Source organism: Corvus kubaryi, unplaced genomic scaffold (assembly GCF_017639235.1).
Source record: "Corvus kubaryi isolate FWS band 111438036 unplaced genomic scaffold, C.kubaryi_AGA036_p1.0 split1-37355, whole genome shotgun sequence".
NCBI classification, from domain to species: Eukaryota; Metazoa; Chordata; class Aves; order Passeriformes; family Corvidae; genus Corvus; species Corvus kubaryi.
Window position 1 is genome coordinate 4,625,198 of NW_024582078.1, and position 23,450 is coordinate 4,648,647.

The window sequence follows — 23,450 nt, forward strand, 5'->3', positions numbered from 1 at the left end:
CCCTGAATTACTCAAAGGCTGGCCTTTTCTGGTGTAGGGTCTGACAGTGAAAAGATGTGATTAGTTCAGACTTTGGGAGGGGAGCAGTGTAGACCTACCGCTGCTTGAGTCTCATTAAAAGGCAGTCGAGCAGAAGTGCATGTCACATTCCTGAGATGATTATCTGCTTGTCGTCTTTTCAACATCCTTGCAGCAACTTAAACCTAAAGCAGCTGGTAGTCGATGGAAGCTTATTGAGCCCTGTCTACTCCGTCTCTTGGGAAGTAATGCTTCACCTGACAGGGAGCTTGCCTCCACTTCTAAGAAGCTGCAGTTTTCCAGGGAATGAGCAGAAGTTACCCTGAGTCCATAACGGGACCAGGATCTCTTTTCCCAGATGGGTCACTGGCCCAGGCACGGATGTCATCTCACTTCCCAGACTGGCCTGGATTTTCTTAGGGAACTCCTCTCTTCCACAGGCGGAGTCCCAGCTTGGATTCCTGCCTTCATTACCTGGAAGGGAGACAGCGAGGTGTTGAGTGTGAGCATGTCATGGAGCCCTTGGTGGCCTGGGACATGAGCTGCCAGGCAGTGCTGCTAAGTCTCAGCCTTCCTCCTCAGAAATCCCAGGGCTGTGGGCCCCCTTCCGTGAAGGAAAAGTGGGCTTCTGCACAGGAATCCATCTATGCCTCTACCCCACAAGCTGAGGAAGCACCCACTGACTGGGTTGGACATTCTCAAAATGTTCCAGTCTCTTTTCTATATTAGTTGTAGTCATTTGAACTTCCCACCTTCTCCTTGTGCTGAGAGCATAGGTGTGTATTTGCCAGGTCACAGTGAAGTACCTGCAGGTGAAGTACAGCAGGTACTGGCAGCTGTGTCACCACTGGGCTTTTCCATCCTCTCCATATTTCATGAATACAGTGATTCTCTTGCATGCTCGGAAATCATTCGTTGTGCTCAGTGAATGCATGTGTTCAGATCTGGAACCTGTGTGAAATTATCGTATGTTAATAGTTGCTGGGGAATATAATAAAGTTAATGTGTTACGCACTAATTCTAACTTGGATTTCCTAACACTGCATCCCTGGTTTGTGGAGCTGAACGTTTCCTTTAAACGGCTTTTGCTTAGTCACGTCAAAAATCACTTCATCTCAATGTGTGTATCGACAGCTCCGTTTAACTAAACAGTAGCTGTTCTCCACTTGATGAGCCCTGAAAATTCCTGTTTTAGTTAGACTGTGAGTGAAGCCATGGAGCTGTTTTATAGCTCTTAACGTGTGTTTCACTGGAATTTTCATAGTCGGTGGCCTTTTGCAATCACAGCTTATGTAACACATCGTACAGCTGAGCAGAGCTGTTGGACACTCTGGGATCCTGTTCGCATGTGTGGCATTCTGAATGTACATGATGGAACTCTGGTTACATTTCTCCTCTGCTTTGTTCTAAGTGAGAAAACAAAATTGCATGGTGTTACGTAATATCTGTGGTTTTCACCCTGTGGGGTTCAAACTCCCCTAGGGAGGGGAGTGAGGAGCCTTGGGGGACGGAATTAGGGGGATCAGCAGGAAGGTGCCAGAAGGTGGCGGCAGATCACTGCGGGCTGGGCCGGGAGAGCTCCTGCCTGCCCAGCCCTCGGATTGTGGAGGCTGTTTTTTGGTGGATGAGAGGCTGGGCATTCCCTGGCCACATGCACTGGGACCCAGAAATCAACCCTACCTAACCCCTCCCTCCCCCCTTGCCCTCCCTTCCGCCCCCCTGGAATCCTTGGCTGATCCCACAATGCGGGCAGCAGGGGAGCGGAGGAATTCTGCCCTGCTCAGGTGAGACCCCACGTGCAGAGCTGCCTCGAGCTCTGGGGACCAAAATCAGAAAGATGTGGAGCTGCTGGAACAAATCCAGAGGGGACCACGGAGATGCTGCAAGGGCTGCAGCCCCTTGGCTCTGGATCCAGGCTGGGAGAGCTGGGGGTGTTCAGCCCAGAAAAAAGAAGGCACTGGGGAGATCTTAGAGCCCCTTCCAGCACCTAAAGGGGCTCCAAGAGAGCTGGAGAGGGACTTTTGACAAGGACTCGGAGTGACAGGACAAAGGGGAATGGTTTTTCACTGCCAGAGGGCAGGATTAGATGGGATATTGGGAAGGAATTCTTGGCTGTGAGGGTGCTGAGGCCCTGGCACAGGTTTCCCAGAGCAGCTGTGGCTGCCCCATCCCTGGAAGTGTCCAAGGCCAGATTGGACGGGGCCTGGAGCAACCTGGGACAGTGGAAGGTGTCCCTGCTCATGGCAGGGGGATGGGACTGGATGAGCTTTAAAGTCCCTTCCAACCCAAACCATTATAGAATTCTGTGATTTTACCCTTCTGTTCACTAGTGGAGCCCACCAGGACTTCAGCTGTTTTAAAAAAAAATTCCTCCAAAAGCAAGGGAATGCAATTCCATTTTCTCATCTGTTCACTTAAAATACGTTTTCGTGCAAAAGGCTGTAATGAAGGTATGAGCCCTAGTAATGAATTAACATAGTTTAATAGGAAAGCAGCTTACTTTTAGTAAACTGCTGATTTGAAAAGTTGCTTTTACAGTGAACAGTAAAGTATTTTTGAAAAGTTTGAAAGAAAATCATCCTCTCCTTATTGAGTCACCTATCAGCACTGCAGCTCCTTGGTGTAGCTGTCACTGTCTCCAGAAGGTGTTGGCATGGAAACTTAAGGCAGGGAATACCACATCTCTGGAAAGTTGTCACCTGTGTCTGTGTAAAGTGTTCATCAAAACAACATGGAAAACTTCCATATGGTCTTCAGAATGATTTGGTGAGAATGTCACCGATACTCTGTATGCCAACAGCATTAGCCAGAGGTATTTGGGACATTATTACCAGACAGCAACATAAAAACTACACAGACTGAATTCTTAGAATTTATTTATATGTTTCAGTGTTGAACTTTGCCGTTTTACCAACATTACTGATCTAGAAATGCGGTTTTTTGTCAAGTTCTAGGGACACCATGGCAATGCTCCTCTGCTTGTAACTGCAACGTGTATTTTTGAGCATTTCCTTGACAGGTTGGATATATAAATAGCCGGGTTTTGTCCTGCTTAGGTACAGCAGCAAAGGTAGCTTCGCCAGTGCAGTTTGTGAGAGTCACCATCCCCATTTTTGTGATACCCATCACTCCTATTTGCCTCTCTACTTCACAACTCTGTATTTTGCTGCAGTAGCACTTGAGTCTTTTTTTCTTCTGCAGTCACTTAATTCTCCTTCCCCAGCTCCAGTGTGCATATCCTCATCTAAACAGGTCTTTTGTGGTTAATTTAAATTAAAACTGAAAACAAGAGGCTTGTGCATGTTCATCTTGCAGAACCTGAGTGGTATAAGGTACATTATTCCTCTTGACTGGTCCCTGTGTTGCCTGTGTTATCCTTTAGAGGCAGCTCAGCAGCACAACAAACACCAACCCGACATTTATCAGGTCATTTTGGAGAGGCTGATACATGAAGTTTTCCTAAAAGTCTGCGTCAAACAGTGTAGAAGAAGCATGTTCAGCTCCTGGAGGGAAAATAATCTGGTTTTTGCCAGAGGTTACCTAAAGCATCCTTACTATGACTTTATTTTTCTGCTTTCTAATGCACAACATTCTCTGTGTGAATTTCTGTAACCTTTCCTCTGCCCACTGTTTTGTTTGACTTTCCTCTGTTTTCCCCGGGCAATCATATCAATCTTCAATTTAGTCATCTTGGTCTCAGAGTATAGTCCAGTCTCTAAGCTTTTAGTGTTAAGATTAACCCCTCAATATTGGGTATCGTCAGTAGCAGCCTTGCTTTTATTTTGTCTTTAAACTGAGTTGATATTTATTGAAACGGGTTTATGAGCTTTTAAAATTTTAAACACGAAGAGGGAAAGATCAGTGAGTAAATAAAGTCTGTAATTCTACATCCAGAACAGATTTTCACATGTCGCCAAGTGTTTCCAACATGCAGTGCTCTGAAGGTAGCTAATGACCAGATTAATCTGCCTCAGTGAAATATGAGTATATTGATCTGCCTAAGTGAGATATGCTGGGATTGCTGAAGTGCAGATCTGGCTTTGACAAGGAGATGGATGGGCCATTTTAGCAGCAAAACGTTTTTTTAATGTTGAGAAAATTTCTCGTCTACAAAGAAAAAAGTAATTTGTAGTAACAAATGGAAAATACTGTTCTTGCTGGAGATTACCCCATTTGTTTCCATTTTCTATGACATATTTTGCTCATTATGCTGCAGGAAGCAAATCCAAAGTTTTATCAGGAACAGTTCATGCTGGTAAAACAGGGACTTGAGCTGGGGGCTGCAGAGTTGCTGTGCATTCCTGGGAAGGGGTTGGGTGGAGAATTGTGGGAATTGTGGCATTAGTGGGAATTGCTGTCGCTTGTGTAACTGCTGGACAGCCATGAGGACAATGCTGAGGTGTTGTCCCAACACTGCAGAATGCTTTTTGTGTGTTTGGAAGTAATTTTTAAATAAATGACAGTGTCAAAGCGGGTGAGAAGCTGACTTCATTTGGAGCTCAGGGCTCGTGTTTGGCACAGGATGTGCTGCCTGTTTGGAGGGTGTGCTGGGTTGGTTCTGTCCTTGCTTGAGGGCTTAAGGTGGTTTTGTGTGTGTTTTGGTTAATCTGTGGACATCACCGACCTCTCTGAAGGGCTGATAGGTTATCTTGGTTCCACTTTGAAATACTCCTCATCGTGCCATGGTTTTGTGTGGAGGGAAGTGGGTGCAGGTTGAAATTCTGTTTGCTGTTGGTGAGTGGTGGTTGCTGAGGTCATGTTTGAGAGTTGAGTACAAGGTGTGAAATGTCCTCACCTTGGCTAAAAGGGAAGGGAAAGTATAAACTTGCCACAACCAAAACATGCAGCCAACTTTGCAGAAGTGACACATGGTTGGGAAAACCTGGTTAGTGGGGGGAGGGGTTTGATGCTTTGGGATTTTTTCCAAATTTGACATATATGTAAGTACAGTAATTGGTTGACGATGTAGGTGAGTGGGCCTTGTATGAAGACTGCTGTGGGCTGTGGGTCTGTGACCTGTTTGAGGTGGTCTCCTCAGCAGCTTTGAGCTCACGGGCTTCAAAGGCTCCTGTCAGAAATGCTTCTGGGACAGGTTTATGCATTTCATAGCCTGTTGGTGATGTAATCTAACAGGAGCAGTTGTCTGTTCCAGCCTTTGTCCCCACTGTTGTGCTACACCAGCATCCGCCTGCTGCTGCCCATCTCGTGCTCTGGGTTTGGAGACAAAGGTTGAGCTTTTTCCCTAAAGCCCTGAGTGTTCTGCTGTAGTACGTAACTTAAATTTACCAAGGTCACTGAACCCTATTTAATGTGCTTTCTGGGAGGCTGACAGGGTACAAAAGATTGGTGTGTACCCTCCTGTCAGAAGGATGAGGCAGTAATACAAGAGCTCAGTTATTTGTGTGCTGAAGGGGTCGTGGTTCTCCAGTGATGTGACAGATTCACTAATGATACCTGACAGAAGTATTGCAAAGGAGTAATTGAAAAAAACCCCAACTCTCTTCTGTTATACAATGTTTTTAAGAAAGAAATATTTTCTTTTTATAATTTGAAGAATGCAGGTTCTCATGTGACAAAATGTTGAACTCAGGTGACTAGTGAGTAGGTGTAAATTGAATGGAAACTGCTTCAAAATATAGTGAAATAGTTTCCTGTCTGTAGAGACTTTGAATTTTGGTAATAGGTTTTGTATTTTAATACTTCATATTGATTTTCAAGCAATTCCAGAATATTGTCACTGTCTTGTTTGGGAGATGAGGGGGTATGGTTGTCAGTCAGCTCTGCTTAAAATCTCTCTGCCAGAAGAAATTCTTCCCTGTGAGGGTGGGGAGGCCCTGGCACAGGTTGCTCAGGGCAGCTGTGGCTGCCCCCTCCCTGGAAGCATCCAAGGGCAGTTTGAACAGCACTTAGAGCAACCTGGTCTAGTGGAAGGTGTCCCTGCCCATGGCAGGGGGTGAAACAAGATGAGCTTTAAGGTTCCTTTCCGACACAAGCCATTCTGGGATTCTGTGATTTGATAGCACAAAATGTTTTTTTCCATCAAGGTTGTTGTATTTAAAACAACCCAACTCTTCCAACTGCTTGCTTCTTCTGGAACTTCTATAGCAATGAAACACAGTTCTTGTTGTGAGACCCTGCTTTACAAATTATTCTAATTTGTTCTTTTTTCTTTTTAAGGAAAAGTTATCAACAAGGACTTGCGCCACTACCTGAGCCTTCAGTTCCAGAAGGGCTCAATAGACCACAAACTCCAGCAAGTGATCAGAGACAATCTCTATTTGAGAACCATCCCTTGTAAGTATGTAAAGATCAGCCTCATTTGATCTGTTCCTGCTAACTCCCACATCATTTGTGAGCTTGAAATGCCTTCTCTCTTCATCTGATTTAGAGTTTTACCTTGCAGCAGGGACTTCTGGCTTTGCTACAATGGTTTCACATCTGAAGCTGCCATGAATTGGTACAGCCAGTATGGACTGAAAACCAGCAAAAATTTGAGAAGTCAAAGCTCAGATTGTTTCAGTAATATCTGTGCATTGCTCTTCAAAAGTTTGTCAGTAGTTGTTGTTAGAATGAGTGCAGCCACCACAAGAAATAAATCTTTCTCAGCATGATTGAGCAGTGCAAAACCATCCTGATTTTTGTCAATGTGTTGGGGTTTTTTTTTCTTCACAAAGAGCAAATTGAGGCCTTGAGTGTCAAGTGCATTAGGCACAGCAGGGCAGCTGGAAGGAGGGCGGCAGGACGTGTTGGGTGCAGAAGGGGTGGCACTGGCAAAAGGTACAGGCAAATGGCTTATCCTGAGAAGACTGATTAAAAAGGCTCTTCGCTGACTGTTTAAATATTCATTGCACTAAAAACTTACTTTGTCAACTAACATTTTTGTATCTACAGGAATTCTGCTCTGTTCTCTCTGAGCACGCCCAAGAGTTTGTGGCTTTCTTAAAGTGCATTTCACTATTATTAGCTTTTATTTACTAGCTCTTGTTCATGCTGCTGCCTGAAAAAAATTTACATATGCCTTTAAAATGCTGTTAGGTAGTAGGCAGTCATGAATAGTAATGAGTCAGTGCAGTCCTTTCAGGAGAGTTTTAATTAAGCTGTTGTAACTATGGGAGGCCTGTTTTCATAGACAAAACACTTTGAGAACCTCTGCATTAACACAGCAATTTACTGATAAAGCTTACCTACAGCCAGGGGTTGGAGTGTGGCTGAATTACACTCTGAACTGTAGGTTAAAAAATAAGTTTTATGCCTAGTTATGGATTTGGTGGCCCAAAAATCAGATGTGCTTAGTCATGATGACCTCATTGCAAATTAGAGAGTTGGTGCCGGTGGAAGCAGGGAAAGATGCAGCACCATTACAGCTGGTTTAAAATAAAATACCACAGCTGTTCCTGGAATCCCAGACTGGGATTGCCTGGCCCAGGTGTCGTCAGCTGCCACAAAAGTTGCTTTTGGTTCACTGACCATAGGAAAGATTTCTCTCTTAATTACCACCTCACCCAACTTTTTCTCTCCTCCTCCCTCAATACCAGAACTGTCATTCCTATGTGATTTGCTGGCTCAGTTTTTATACATTATTGTTCACTTGCTCACCGGTTGTTCTAACTGGAGTGACATCATCTTTGTATAAAGATTCGAAAATACATTGTTTTTATTGAACTGTGCAGCAGGCAGCATTTGATAACAGGCAGCACGTAAGTACCTTACAAGAGTGTTTTCTCTGTCTTTGCAGGCACTACAAGGGCTCCCAGAGATGGGGAGGTCCCTGGGGTAGACTATAATTTCATTCCTGTTGAGCAGTTTAAAGCACTGGAAGAAAGTGGAGCCTTGCTAGAAAGTGGAACATATGATGGTATGTCGGTGATGTTTAATGGAATGGGAATAAGGACCCAGTACTTGTGTCCAGGATCTTAGTCCAAGTGCAGCTCCTTGTGGTACCAGTTTTCCTGCTCACCTGATGGTCATGATAGTAGTAGAGAGACAATAGCAAGTCTGTTCTTGGATTACTGTGAAGAGGAGGAGCGATCTTGTTTTAAAGCGCTCTGATAAACCACAGATTGTCGTTTCAACCATTCTTAATCCTACCTGATTATTTTCACTGTTGCATTTTTGGGAGGCATTCTGAAAAGGTTTGTCTGTGCCTGGTACAAATTTAAGAGAATTTAGTCAATGTTGTGTAAACCTCAGAGAACGGAGCCATGTTCTCCTCCCAGGTGTGCTTTAAAAGGACAGAAGGCGAGAGAAAGTCTGACCCAGCAGGGAAACAAAAGCATTTTTCAATGGAAGATTGAACAGCTCTGGACCAGATTGTCCAAATCTGTAGCAAAGTTGGGTTTGTTAAGTGTGGTGAAGAAAAACATTGTAATGAAGGTAGTGAAAAAAGAAAAGAAGATGTCAAAAGTAGACAGTCCTGTGAAAGGCTCTGTGCCTCTTGTTTTCTGTATCCCACGCTATGTGTTAATATCGTCCCGCCTGAGGAAATCTCCTAAGTAAATTTAGGCTAAACTAGTACTTTTTTTTTAATCCTTAGCTGCACTTTATCTGGCTGTCCCCTCTCTGAGCCTTGCCCTTCCTTGATATTTGCAGAAGGGTTTTCTTTCTTACTTTATTTACATGGTCAAAACCATATCCAGGCACCAAAAGTTACCCCAGTAGGAATTCTGGGAAGCTTCCTTGCTTTTTGTGCTCAATTCCCTAATAAAAATCATATGAGCAGTCAGAAGAGAGGTCAGTTGCTGAAATTCTTTTGCAGAAAGCAGCAGATGATTCCTTTGTGCTTTGGATTAAAATACTGAAGGCAAAATCTGTTCCTTTTTCTGACGTAAAAATAATTTTTAGATGAAGCCGTATTAATATCTTTGTTTTGCAAGTGTATTGTCAGTAGAAAATTGCAAATGTTAAAAATCAATTACTTGTTAACTGGCTTTACGGAAATAAATACTTTGTTACTGCACAAACTTAATTTGCTTTTTGACTTCAATATTTCTGTTGCTCTGTTAATTAGTATATAGAGTTAGAATAATTGATTTTCACTCTTTTGCTCCTCTCAGATTACTCCCTAAGTCTCTTTATGGAGTATGGGTGGATTCCAGGCAAAGTAACAAATCCATCTTTTTCTTTAGAAAACTTAAGGCAGGATAAAAGCTTTGAGTTAACCTCTTGTTTTCTGACAACTCGTGCTTCATTGACAAGAAGTCAGTGTATGAATAAATACACTTTGACTGTTGATTGGGATTTGGTAGTGCTGATGTCTTCTTTGAGGTTTTAAATTTTCACCAAAGCATGTTTGCATGTGCAGTAAAATGATTACAGCCACTGCCAGTGCATTCAGCAGTATCAGTGCTTCAGTGGTCCTGATTTCTGTCTCATTTTCAGGTAATTTTTATGGTACTCCGAAGCCTCCAGCAGAGCCCAGCCCCTTTCAGCCTGATCCGGTGGATCAAGTTCTTTTTGACAATGATTTTGATACTGAATCACAGAGGAAAAGAACCACATCCGTCAGCAAAATGCAAAGGATGGAAAGTTCTCTCCCTGAAGAGGAGGAAGAGGAAGAAAAGGAAGCAGTTAATGGCAGCGGAGGGATAGGTTGGTTGACAAGGGGAGAAATTGCCTGGAGTACTGTATGAATGGATAAGGACTATACAAATAACATTCGGGCTTCCTTAGTTTTGGTGAAGTTTGAAGTCAGTTTCTATTCAGGCCGCTGCTTCTACTCGATTTTTAAATGACCTTTTAAAAAGAACCAGCTGTTCTCCCAGCCAGATGTGCAATTGCATCATAAAATGCATTGCTCGGTGAAGAACATGTGGTGCTGGATATGGGCCAGTTACACGAGTGGGAAGGAAAAATTTATCCATTCTTCAAATAACAGAACCCTTCACAGAGTAGAATTCATACCCTGTAAATGTTACTGTTTAATTTTGAGGCAATTACTGAATTTGTACACAGGAGATTTTAGGGAATTGGTTGGTTTAAGGGGCAACGTTGGCGCATACTGTACAATTTTCAGATGATTTTGCGTAAGGGAGCTATCACACAACCTAAAACCACCCGAGGGGGAGCTTGTGGAGAGCAATAAAGCCAAGTGTGTTGAGGCTGGAGCGGTGTCCAGCAAGACCTTTCTGGGATTGGCAGGATGCCCTTTTCTTTTTGCTGTCATGGTTACTCATCTCGAGGGGGGAAGAACGGAGGGTGCAGAGGAGCTATCGCCTTGCATTTGCAGCTGATCCTGTGTGTTAGTGTTTAGGACAGAGTTACACTGACCAGACGTGACCTGATCTTGTCATCTTCCACACCACAGAGGGGCCAGTGGTCAGGCTGGTGGTTGGGTGAAGGTCATGGACATCATCATGTCAGAGAGAGTGCCAAGCGTAACCTCAGTTCTGAAGGGTGGAGGCTTCCATTTAAAGTTTCCTGCAGGAGTTTTTGGGATCTTTTTTCTAGTTGTGGCTTATAGGAAGGTGTTGTTTATTTTACTGGCAGCTTGGGTCTTCTTTACATTTCCTTCTGATTCTTTGAGGAATATTAGTAGGATTTTTTTGGGTCGTTTTATGGCATTACAAACACCTCTATGTAGAAACAGCAACAGAGTGTAGTCAGCTCGGACTTCTGCCAGCGTTGATTTTGCAGAGTAGGCTCAGACATATAATACAAGGTTAATTCTGTTTGGCAGGGGAAGAGCAGAGTTCAGGGTTTTCATGTCAGCTTTTCAAAGTTCAGAGCTGAAAAAAAAACGTGGAAAAATGCACATCACATACAGGGATGTGTTTGACATCCACTTGTAGCCAGATTAAGAGGGTGGTTCTTTGTGAGAAACAACATAAGCATCTGACAAACACTTTCCCTGAACAACTGCAGAAAACAAAGAAAAACATTCAGATTCTCCTGACTGGACGAAACCTGTTCCCAGCTACAACCAGACAAGCAGCAACATGGACTTCAGAAATTATTTGTCAAGGGATGAGACGCTGGAACCGCTACCCAAGAACTGGGAAATGGCCTACACGGACACTGGCATGATCTACTTTATCGAGTGAGTAACTCTGTGGAGGAGAGAAGTGCTGGTGGCTGGAGTGTGGAAAGCTGCTCTTGCACCTCTCTTCTGCTCTTGCTGCTTCTGTTTCTTTATGAAATTTAGTATATTCCTACCATTACATTCCGTACTCGCAGTCCTCAACATTGCACGCTCGGTACAATTGCCATCATGCCGGAAAACCTTATGGTTCCACCTGCAAAGTCAGTTTGTTTGTTCTAAGTTTTGTATCTCACAAATACAGAGCTGGCTGGGTATTGCTAAGTGAAGTATAACATGGAAACCTTCTCTATGTCAAATTTCTCCGAAATTTGAGACCTTATTTATTTTTTCTTTTCTGCTTGTGTTCCTTGGCTGGGAATGGATGTTTCAAAATACAAATAGGCCAGATGAAAGCCCAGGATAGGAAAGTAGCTCATGTGTGCATATGTAAGACTGCCTTATTTATGAGTTCTCAGGAAAAAATGAAACAGAAACCTTCCTGAGAGTTAAGTTTATGAGGAGGCTAAAAATATTTTTTTCCTATCAGGTAGAAACAGCTGCTGTTCCCATACGAGCTTTTGGGGGCTGGGGAGAGGGTCTGTGCCTCTAACACTTCCCGTGTGTCCCAGAGAGTCTCCAGTGTGCTGGTGCCTTTTCTTTTTTAGTATTTTACGATGTGACTGAGGCACAAATAAAGGTTGTGTTATCTGAAGTGTACAGTTTGCCTACAACAGTAAATACTTAAAGCAAATTTTTTCACTGTGAGGGAGTTCTCTTACTGGCACGTGTTCTGCTCTACAGTCACAACACCAAGACAACCACATGGCTTGATCCCCGGCTCTGTAAGAAGGCCAAAGCTCCTGAAGATTGTGAAGATGGAGGTGAGATGTTCAGAATGCATTTGTCACCTGTCACTGATAAATGTCTGAGTTTATCCCAGCTGGATACAATCCACTACTGCTGTGGTAGAAGCTTCTCCCTGGTAGATGTGACTCTGGAGCTGGCAGTGTAGTGCTGAGTGTCCCTTGCTTGGTGGCAGTAGGAATTTACATAAGACTGGGAAAGTCCATGGTGTATTTTCCCTGGAGTGGTAGAATCTGGCTGAATGGAAGGTTTATCTGCATTCCTGAGCAGAATATGAGATGTTTTGTTCCAATAAGTGTCATTCTTAAGGAGAAAGCTGCACGTGAGTGATGATCTCACTGGAAACTGTTGTACCGGTGGAATATGGCAGAAGGAGAAGGTCCACAAGTAACAGAATATAGAAATAACAAAGAAGGTACGGCAAAATACATACTGCTAATGAGAGCTATTGCATGTGAGATAGTATTTGAATGCAGAAGCTAAGAGAACAACCTGCTTTCAATTCCTTCAAGACTTCCAGGTCAGTAGCCTGCAGGCAATTCCCGCAACCGTTTCCTGCACAGTTGGGCAATTTAGTCTGCTAGAAAAGAGTATCAGATAGCTCTGTCTTCGGCAAATGCCTGACATGTTCCAAACGCTGAAGCAGGCTCAGAATGACCTGTCATCCTCCAAAATTGCCCAGCCTAACAGCCGTGTATCCATAATGAAGCCAGCTGGAACAGTGGCTGCGTACTGCTGCTTATTAAACATATGTGCAGCTCACCACAGGATAAAAAGAGCACTTCAAACAGAGATGCAGGATAGCCAAATGAACAATACTTAAATTATTAGACCCACTGGGTCTTCTGTCAGACCCCGTGGAGCGATGCTGATATTGGTAATTGGTAACATGCTGTCATATGCTAGGGAAATTCCTGTTACTGTCAAACTTAGGGCAGCCTCAAACAAGATTGCAGGGCAAATTTATCCTTAAAATGTCTGGCTAACTGACTATATTCATTATTCTAATATTTCCGTGGTCAAGATAACTAGAACAATGAACTTGAATAATCTGACCTCTGTGGTAACTGCTTATCACCTTCAGTCAGCCATGAGCTGCTGGCACCCTCTTACCAGATGCCGAGTTTGCCATAAAAAGGAGCCTTTGCATGTTACTTCCAGTACAAACAGGTCTTTAAGTTTATTACATGTTTAAAGTGGTCTGATTTCATTGAATACAAGTTTCATCATTTCATTTAGTGGAAGAAAGAGTAAGAGTTACAGGGCTTCAGATTCCCTGGAACAGGCTTTCATCAGGGAAGAAAACGGGACCTGTCTTTTCCTCATATTTTTCTAGGTGTTCTTTAATGAAAACTCTGATATTTGCAGATAGTTTTCCCCTGTAATGGAGAACTTGGTCTTTCTGATTGCAGAACTTCCTTATGGATGGGAAAAAATAGAAGACCCTCAATATGGGACATATTACGTTGAGTAAGTGCTAATTATTGATTTGGCATAGTTATAAATTGAGCAAGAAATTCTGAAGTGCCTGATACCCAGTAAGGAGACGTTGTAATGCAGTGAAAGGCCAGGCTGGACAGGGCTTGGAGCAACCTGGTCTAGTGGAAGGTATCCCTGCTCATGGCAGGGGGTGGAACTGGATGGGTTTTAAGGTTCCTTCCGGTCCAAACCATTCTGGGATTCTGTGAAAGTATTAAATATATCCAGGAAAAACAGTCCTGGGGGCAGTGAACTCACGGCACAAACTTCTGGCAGCACTGGCATGTGGGAAAAGCCACCGTGTGCCCTTAAAGACTTAGTGGAGTGTTTTTCATTCGGGGAAGGAAAGCAAGTAGCAACCAAAATAATTTATAAATGGAAATGAGCTGATGTCATTTTTCTTAGCTTTAACAAAAACAGAGTCACTTGACTTCAGAGTGGCACCTGATAACTTTAAAAGAGCAAAAATAACTTGCAGATCATTGCTGTCTCCAAAGAGCCAAGTCAATAACCACTAAAGTGCTGCAAGAGCTCTTTCGAATCTCCTTCCGGCCAGGGGAAATTAAATCTCTCTTTAACCATGGAGAGGAAAATTGGTAGAGTTGAAAATGTAGCTTCGGAGAACAAGCAAACATTTTTCACTTTGCAGAGCCGAGGTATTTGAATTATGCTCAAATTTGTTCGTTTTCCCCTCCTCTGCTGTACTGCTCTAGCATCTGCTAGGAAGAAGGTGATGCCTGAGTTTGTAAACACTACAGGTAGATGGGTCAAGAGAAGAAACAGATTTGCTCAGTTCTGAACAATTGCAACTCTGCCTAGTGATTAAAGGGAGTAAAATTTTATCTGCCTCGAAGTAAATAAGCTGCTGAAAGAACGAACCTGCTTTAAGTATTGGTTATGAGAGTGTTTTGTTCATTCCTCCAGAGCATTCATCTGAGATTAAAAAAAAACTAGTGTTTGTAGATGCATTTTTTTGGGGTTGCCTTTGTTGGGAAATAGTCAGAATGTTTTCTGTTGAAATCCTGACCTACCTTTTGTATGCCTGCAGTCATATTAACCAGAAAACTCAGTTTGAAAATCCAGTATTGGAAGCCAAAAGGAAAAAACAGCTAGGACAGACTGATGCTGGGCCTTCCAAATCAGGTATCACTGAATATTGTGTTCTTTGTCACATGTATCTTTATCTGCAGGTATGCTTTACAAAAACCCAGTTCTGGAATTCATCAAGGCATCAGCCTTGTCTTTCTGCTAGCCATTACAGTGTTACCTCCCAGATCTTAAGGGTTTTTTGAAGAACTTCTTCATGTTAAAATTGAACCAAGGCACTGAGACTGCTTTTAAATCATTTTGATTACTCTGAAGCTGGTTGTCATAAGCAGCTTTGGAGTGTATGGAGGGTTAGAAGAGCCATCTGGAAGATGCAGGTAAAACCACACCTGGAGTTTTTATGCTTTCGATCTACTTTGAGCTTGGTATTCAAGGATTAAAACTGGGAATTCGAGGTGGGAGGTTTGCATACAGCTCTGTGCAATCTGTTCAAAAACACTCTTAACTTTTCTATTGGCTGAATTCAGCTGGAACGTGAGTGTAGCACTTTCCTGTCTGTTTGCTTTATTCCTTAAGAGTGCTTCAGTGGCTGACCAACAATAAACAAATCGTTAACCTTTGTGACACCTTAAAAAAAACCAAAAAACTTACCGGAACTAACCCTGGTTTCCTGCCTTCCTGTCTCTGTATTCCGTAATTCCAAAGGACCAGGGAGGTCTGTCTTCACTCGAGATCCATCCCAGCTTACTGGAGCACTTATAAGGACATCCTTGAAAAAAAGTACCATGGGATTTGGCTTTACGATCATCGGAGGGGACAGGCCTGATGAGTTTCTCCAGGTGAAGAATGTGTTAAAAGATGGGCCCGCTGCACAAGATGGGAGAATTGCTCCAGGTCAAGTATTATTTCCCTAAACTTCCATTTCATGGGGTACTTGGGAGAATGCAGCTCGAGGCAGAGGAGGTTGGATGACTCCATCCACATCGTCACTAAATTAAATATTTTCAGATTTGTGAAAGATCTGTGCAGAGCAGTGCCTGAAAAGGAAAAGAAGCAACATTCTAGATAAAAACTGACTTTAAGGGCACTTCTGAAGGTTTCAGTACTTCTGCTTTAGCAAAGACACTCATCTTCATGTTCATTCATGGAATGGTTTCCCTCTCTGTATGTAAAGTAAAAATAGCGTGTTTGAATCCTGGTCTGTTTTGCCTTGTTGCTGCCAAAAACCATGACACCAGTTACTAAAACTGCAAAAACCCCACAGCAGACATGAGGAAGCAAAGTCGTGTAAGCTGGACAAGTGAGGAGAGAAGAGGGATGAGAGTTCCTGCAATCCATGAAGACTTGCACATTTTTTCATGGTTATTACATGTGTAATTAAGTTACCTATAACGTTACTATAACCTATGGTTTGCATATTAGAAAAGGCAAAATGCTTCTCTACGTGTAACATAAACTCTTACTCTTCAGGTGAGTAAAAGAATTCATACTTTGAATGATTTAATACTATTTACTTATGAAATGGAACAGTTTCCTGTTTTGCTGCTGATGTGTTGTTTGAATTTGTTTGTATGTGGTTCATTTTCCACCTCTGCAAAAATGAAAACAATCCTGCAGAACTGTTGGAATGAAAAGATGTGCAGCTATTCTGGCTGTAGATCATGGAATAAGAGAGATCCTGTTTTACCGATGCCTGGGCATTAAAGGGATCGGACAGTTTGCAGGGCATATTGTACCGCCCGGGCAAAGTGTCACATCAAAATCATGGAAACACAAAACAAGGTTTTGGGATCTGAAGCGCATGTCACTTCATTTTGAAAATGTATTCTTAGCCACGTGGGGCAGCAGCGTAAGAGTATGGAGCATGTATGTGTGTGCAATCCTAGCTTAAGTTCAGCCAGTCCTAAAATAAACACAGGGCCAGAAAAAATCCGATTTATTCTGCATTGGGTTTAGGATGCTGTGCAATATGAATTAAAGTAGAAGACATCTGCTTGCTGTAGTGTGCGTGCTCTGCTTCATCTCCCATGGCTGTACAGTATAATTTTTTAAATCTGCTGCAGATTAAACTTTATATATTTAGCACACTGTGTCCTGAGATGAAATAGAATAAATGCAAAGAGGAAATCCTTTATGCTTTTTGGCAATATTAGCTATGAGGTAATAACCCAGACGCTAGTTATTAGTTTGAAGACAGCACTGTGATTTCCTCAAGGTAGGCTTTTATTGAAGGTTTCGCTTCTGGTTTTGACACTGTTGAACTTTCTTTTGTAACAGGTGACATCATCGTGGACATAAATGGAAGTTGTGTTCTTGGCCATACCCATGCAGATGTTGTCCAGATGTTTCAGCTCATTCCCGTCAATCAGTATGTGAACATGACTTTGTGTCGTGGGTACCCTCTTCCTGACGACAGTGAAGACCCCGTGGTGGATATTGTGACAGCCACACCTGTCATTAATGGCCCGCCGGTGGCCAAGGGAGATACTTCCGTGTCCAGCCAAGATTTAGTAGCAGGAACAGTTGTGTTGGACCAGAATGGGAAAATGTTGGTCAACGGTCGCCTGAACGGCCCTTCCGTGGATTCAGCAGAGCAGAGGGTTTCCTTTGCCTCCTCAGGAGGCTCTCAGCCAGAGCTGGTCACCATCCCTCTGGTCAAAGGGCCTAAAGGCTTTGGGTTTGCCATTGCAGACAGTCCCACAGGCCAGAAGGTGAAGATGATTTTGGACAGCCAGTGGTGCCAAGGCCTACAGAAAGGGGATGTCATCAAGGAGATTTGCCATCAGAATGTGCAGAGCTTGACCCACTTGCAGGTGGTGGAGGTGCTCAAGCAGTTTCCAGTAGGAGCAGAGGTGCCCCTGCTTATCTTAAGAGGAGGTACAGACAAATTTGCAGTTGACATGTTGGTTTTAAGCTTTTCAAAGTCCCTTTTTATTGTGATATCTAAATCATGTCTGGTCTTGACAGCTAAGCAGCAGCTCATTATATCTCTGAGCCATTATACACTAAGTTTATTTTATACTCCTGACTGTTAAGGGTGAGAGCATGTTGCTGGGGTTTTGTTTGGGGTTTTAGTAAGGTTTTTCTTTGGTTTTTTTTCCTCAAAAATTATATGGCGATACGTTTATGCACTGTCTCTTCCAAGTCTCTGGGGAGTGCTAAAGCAAACACATGGTCTCCAGCATAATGCAAAGCATATGATGGACTGAGTTTTGTGAGGTTCTCCAAATGTATTCCAGTAACCGTGTTTGTAATGAACAGGGGACTGCAGAAGACAGGAAGAAGCATTAGCAAAGAGGTGGGGCTGATCAGTGGGAATAGCAGAAAAATTCTGATTTTTCATTTGCATATTCATACCTCTTCCTTGATTGTCAGTCACAGACCAGAATGCATCTTCTCCCCAAAAACTGTGGTAGATAAGGGTGTGTCTGTCAGAGGAAGCTGAATGGGTTATGAAGCAGCTCGTGGCTGCTCAGTGTCCCTTCAGGCTTTATGGTAACCCTGACTTCAGCCACTGGCATTTGCAAAAATCTCCAGATCTTTTTCTGTATAAGTACTACTTATAAGTTACTTCCTTAATCAGCTAAGGAAATAATCCGATTTCTTTGTGGCAAGTGAAATTCCTTCAGACAAATTCATAAGTCTCCTTATCCCATGAACAGCGGGATGACTTGGTTGACCAGTTTCTAGCAAGAGTAAAAGATATTTTTTATTGTTGTACAGCTTTCAATTCTAATTGAATCTTCTCTAGAGTGATGGTTTTGGTCACTTTGCCATTTAAAAGCAGAGTCAGTCAGCCCCTATTATTTTCTCCCCAGGAGCAGCTGATTATATTGCTGTAATGTTGTTGAAACTTTTTGTAACTTGCTATTAAAATTACTTTCTATTTTCTTCAGGTCCCCCCTCACCTACTAAAGCTGCCAAAGGGGTGAGTATCGGTGATGTATTTAACTTGGTTTCTGACCTGCTTTGTAGTCTCATTTCCTCTGGATTTTAGTTCCTGTGATAACCTGCAAGATGGTTTAGCAAAACCACATCTTCTTGGTAGGCATACGTTCTTTGTCTAAGTAGCTGCTGCCAGAGTACCCATTAAAAGGGAAACAAAATACAGTATCTATTTTTTTCATTGCTAATTATTAAAGTGAAATGGGATTTCTAGAGGATGTTTGTGTTCCTTTGATTCTTCTCAGTCCTCACATAGAATTAATGGACTGGTTAGTGCTCCCTTCTGGAAATGCTTATCTTTGGATCCATATTTTCAGCTAGTCTCCATGGAGCTGTACATTCCTAGCTCAATACTCATTACTCTTGGAAGTTTGATCTCTCGGGGTATCTTTAATATACATTAGCTCGGTAAAGAATCCTTGCTCTTAATAAAACAACCTCTGATTTAATAATGCTGATATTAATGCTTACGTTTGTCATGAAGGTTTCTGTTGTAAATTAGGCTGGTTGAACACAGAAAATTCTTTTAAAATGCTTCTTCTACAGAAAAAATCAGGGCAATTTAGGAAAACCCCATTACCAGAACACAGATGTAACTTCTCCTTCTGTCTTTATCCTGCTGTTTGAGTGCCACCTTAGTTGTATCCCAGCAGTGGCATGACACAAGCACACGTGTTCAGCATGCTCAAAGCAGACTGTGTTCAATAAGATCTTCAGATTCTGCTCCTTGCAAGCGTCCGGCTGCCCACACTGAATAAATGAGAGCAGAAATCCCTGCAGTTGGAGGGCACTGGCCCTGTCAGCATGGATCCCATGGCAATGCGCTAAAAATAGTTTGGACTTGGCGACTGGCATTCTGTTCCAGGATACATGCAGGAGCAGCAGCCCACAGAGCGCTCGATGCTCAGTGGCATTAAGCAGCGTGGCAAAATAATTCACTTAAATGGGGCAAGTTCTTGTGTTTATAAACATACAAGAAGTGTCAAACTGTTGAATGGCTCTGGGCAGTTTCTTCTGCTCTCGGTGAAAGGGCAGATCTGTGTCTGTTCTGCTCCTGTGGTTCAGCATGCACTGCCACGTGCCAGTTTTCCAGGCTGGGTTTCAGCCCAGGAGAAGTATTTAGAGTTATTTTAGTGCATAACTGATTGGGAATTTAGATGAGAGACCACAAGGATGTTTGGTGACATTTCCTCATGAACAGGAGTGTTGCAGCTATCAGATCATGAAAAGGCAAATAGTGAGTTGTTAATGCCTCACACTATTCAGTGTGTCTTTCTGTCTTGTATGTATATCACTCCAGCAAACAGCTCGTGCTGGGAGCACCTCTGGTGCTTGTGGGGAGCAGCTTGGCAGAGGGCAGGAGGCAGTGCCTGTGGAGCAGCGGGTGCCCATGGTGCTGGACTGTGGTCCAGAGCCTTGCAGGTGCCTGACAAGGATTCGGTGTCTTCTCCAAATGGGATCGGTCCTTTATGTCCCGCTTCATCCCATGTGTTGGTAACCACCAGCATCTGCCCAGCTTCGCTTCTCTCCGAGCATCAGTCACTTCAAACCCTTTCCAAGCCCAGTCTCCAGTAGAAATTCACGTACCAGTGAGGAAGACTTCAGTACTCTGGTCAGACACATCCACTGGAAAAGTTGTAATTTTGTTCCCTTAGTCCCGTGTTTTTCTTCTGCACTGTGTTCACTGTCTTTCACCCACAAGCATAGTCATGCCTTTATTTAATACAGATTTTGTGTCCATGGGCTGTTTCAGAAGGACAAGCAGGACAGTTCAGGGAGTTTGGAAGCTGTCAGCGATACCATTCCACAGCCGATGCCCTTCCCGCCCTCTGCTGTGCGACCAGGCTCTCCTAAACTGGACCCTTCCGAAGTCTACCTGAAGTCTAAGACAATTTATGAGGACAAACGTAAGTACATCATCTTCAACTTGAAAACACTCAATTAAGAAGGAATTTTTTATTGTACGTGCAGTAAAACTACTGAGACTTTGTTGCTAAGTTTGTTAACCTGCTGTGGATAAAACATTTCAATGCATAATTTAACCAGCAATTAGAAAAACAAAAAAATAAAATATGTTTCAACCATATTTTCAATAAAACAGTTAATTGCAGAAATAATCTCAAAGATGATTTTGAAGTAAACTGGAGCAGCCCTGCTCATTTCAGAGTTTATAAAAGTAGCTCTGAGTTGTGTCACAGACTGGCTTTTATCCTGGTCTAGAGCAAAAATGTAGTTGTGATTTCTGCTCTGAAAATTAATGATACCATTTTGGAAAGAGAATATCTCTGTATTTCTGGTTACTGTGTTCTGTCACTAGAAGACTCAAGAGTGTACCACCAAAGCATAATCCTTCAATAATCGAAGATAGCTCCTTACATGTTTTGAAATACTGTTTTTTTTCTTAGCTCCAAACACAAGAGATTTAGATGTTTTCCTGAGAAAACAAGAGTCAGGCTTTGGTTTCCGGGTGCTTGGAGGGGACGGACCGGATCAGCCTGTAAGTGAAACTGCTCACAGTTATCTCATAGTCTTGCTGTTGGAATGATCCTGCTCTGTCATCCTCATTTCCCATCATCCCATCCAGGCAGTTCAGTGGTGGCAAAATTGATCAAATCACTACCTGCCTTTCAGAGATCACAAATTGGTCCAGATCACCTTTATTTTTTCCCCTTTGTGGACTCCAGTCTCCAAGGTTCTGCGCCCTTCCCGCTACCGAGCCCATCCTTGGCCACAGTTTTTTGTCAGGCTGAGGACACTGGTCGTGTTTCTACAGCAGTTGCTGTGTCTCGGAGCCCTAGGAAGGGCCGTGCTGATGCCCAGCCTTTGCCCATTGCCACCTAGTCCCAGTGGTGGCCTTGGCACAGGATGTGCCCGGATTCAGTGATTGGTGTGCTGTGCACAGCGGCGCATCCTGGGAAGCAGCTGAGTGGTAGGAAGCGGTTGCTCCTCCTGTCAAAATTTCATTAGGCTGCTCCTTTTCTTGCAGCCCAGCGAAACCAGGTTTGAGATGGTGTCACACCCCTTTATTCCCTGCTTCTCCCACTGGATTTTTAGGCACGCATTGAGTTGGAGGCGGCTGGGCAGATGCCAGCGCAGACACCCCTGGATAGTCTGTTCTCCAAGGGCAGGTTTTAGGAGACTCCCCTCTATTTTCAAACATGCATAAATTTCTCTCTGGGAAGAAGCACTAAGACTTGTACTGTGTATCAGGGACCTTTCTTAAGTCTGTTAAGCGGAGAGAAAAAAATTTTGGAATAGATCTGTGTAGATTGTTTTCTGATTACAGTGAAGGAATTCAGTTTTTCCATTCCCAGCTGTGATCCAGTGCTAGCCTTTTTTTTTTTCTTCTCCCCTCACTAACATGCATTTAAAGTAAAGAGCAAATCCGGAGAATGTTACTTCTGTTGCACTTCATAGCATTTGTGGTGTTTGGTTTCCGTAACAGCCATAGGTGTTAGGAAGTGTGGAGCTGATGTCTTGGTTGCTGTGTACTGATGAGCTGCCCACCATTGCCTAACCTCCAACAGTACTTGCTGTAGTTATCTTTAATCTTCCATTGAATCTGAAAGTGATTCTAGCATATGAAAGAGTGTGGTGTTCTTATCTGTATTCTGTTTAGTAGCACTTTTTGAGGTGGGGGTAGGCAGAACTGATGATGTTTGAATTCATTATCTAATCACCAAAAGCTAACACCAAAGCAACTTGAAGTGTGGAACTGTCTATAAGCAACTTTTCAGAAATAAATTTGAGTTCTTTCAAAAACTTATATTTCTTCCCCAATCATTCTGCCTCGGTCTTGATAAAAAAAATAAAGTTGATTGAATGACAGAGGCTTTTGTGTCATTAATGTCTGGGAAATCATATATATAATAAGTACACGGTGTGTGCTCATTTCAAAAGCTGAGCTTTGTAATAAACTGACAAACATGCTCAAGAGAGCAGAACTGACAAAAATACAGATTAAAGATTTTTGAAGTATTTACTGAATGCTTTGAGACTTGCAGATTGTGTCCACCAGGTCAGCTTGTGCAGAGTACAGTTGCTGGCTGCGTTTCTGCTAGAGCTGAACAGTGAGATAATCTTAAAAGAGTCTTCCCAAAAGACCTCATCTGCACAGTTATCAGAGTTACCTGGATTCCTTCCACTGTGTGTTCTGATGAATCCATGTTCCCGTTCAAACCCCTGGACTCTGCTCACAGATTTATATCGGAGCCATAATCCCATTGGGAGCAGCAGAAAAGGATGGGAGGCTGCGTGCAGCGGATGAGCTGATGTGCATCGATGGAGTCCCTGTGAAAGGGAAGTCACACAAGCAAGTTCTGGATTTAATGACCAGTGCCGCACGCAATGGGCAGGTGCTGCTCACTGTCCGGAGGAAGATCTTCTTCAGTGGTAGGTGTCTGCTTGCCCAGAAAGAACACTTAGGGCTTGTAGTCAAATCCACTGAAGCTGCTCTGGACCTTAATTACTGCACTGGGGCTGAGCAGCCCGAGATTGAGGAGGGTCAGCTATAACTCTTAAATGGAGAAAAGCAGAATTTAATAAGCTTGGGCTGTGTTGCGCGCTAACTTGGACTGCTCACACACGTAAGGCTCTGAAAATTACGATGTGGGGGTGATTTCTTTAAACCTTTTCGCACACAGTAGTTAGAACAGCCATTAGTGCTGTGGAAATTGCGTAATAACGCAGTCTGTTTTCTCTACATCCCAGAACGGTTTGGGTTGGAAGGGACCTTAAAGCTCATTTTGTTCCACGCCCTGCCATCGGCAGGGGCACCTTCCACGTACTGTATTCTCAACTTTTTTGGCCTCAGTGTGTAGCAAGATTAACTGTATTCAAACGAGAGCTGTTTCAGGGCAGCGTTTTGAGATGCTGCAGTTTTAGATGAGTGTCCAGATCAACCGTTTAGAGAAGATTCATCCGTGGCTCCATGGATGACAAAGCTGGGATGGGATTTAGAGCTGACAAGGGTCCCTGCTCTGATTAGCAACTGCTGTTGCCACCTAACGCTGGCACTGACAACCGAGCTTCACGGTTGTGCTGAAATTGCTTGGTATGATTTGTTCCTTATTTGTTTGTC

The 23,450-nt window shown here is 43.2% G+C and overlaps 1 protein-coding gene across 3 annotated transcripts in view; it reads left to right on the forward strand.

Annotated features, from left to right (window-relative positions):
• MAGI3 (membrane associated guanylate kinase, WW and PDZ domain containing 3) overlaps window positions 1–23,450 on the forward strand; it is a 61,563-nt gene that overhangs the window by 24,447 nt on the left and 13,666 nt on the right. For 2 of the 3 annotated variants that reach the window (XM_042013352.1, XM_042013354.1), the window contains exons 2-14: window positions 6,196–6,312; window positions 7,754–7,873; window positions 9,397–9,606; window positions 10,879–11,053; window positions 11,837–11,916; window positions 13,312–13,369; window positions 14,427–14,521; window positions 15,131–15,319; window positions 16,703–17,302; window positions 18,322–18,353; window positions 20,124–20,277; window positions 20,776–20,867; window positions 22,570–22,762. In XM_042013352.1, coding sequence (XP_041869286.1) covers window positions 6,196–6,312; window positions 7,754–7,873; window positions 9,397–9,606; window positions 10,879–11,053; window positions 11,837–11,916; window positions 13,312–13,369; window positions 14,427–14,521; window positions 15,131–15,319; window positions 16,703–17,302; window positions 18,322–18,353; window positions 20,124–20,277; window positions 20,776–20,867; window positions 22,570–22,762 — 2,115 coding nt within the window. The remainder of the gene's footprint in view (window positions 1–6,195; window positions 6,313–7,753; window positions 7,874–9,396; window positions 9,607–10,878; window positions 11,054–11,836; window positions 11,917–13,311; window positions 13,370–14,426; window positions 14,522–15,130; window positions 15,320–16,702; window positions 17,303–18,321; window positions 18,354–20,123; window positions 20,278–20,775; window positions 20,868–22,569; window positions 22,763–23,450) is intronic. The other variant, XM_042013353.1, reaches the window with a different exon arrangement.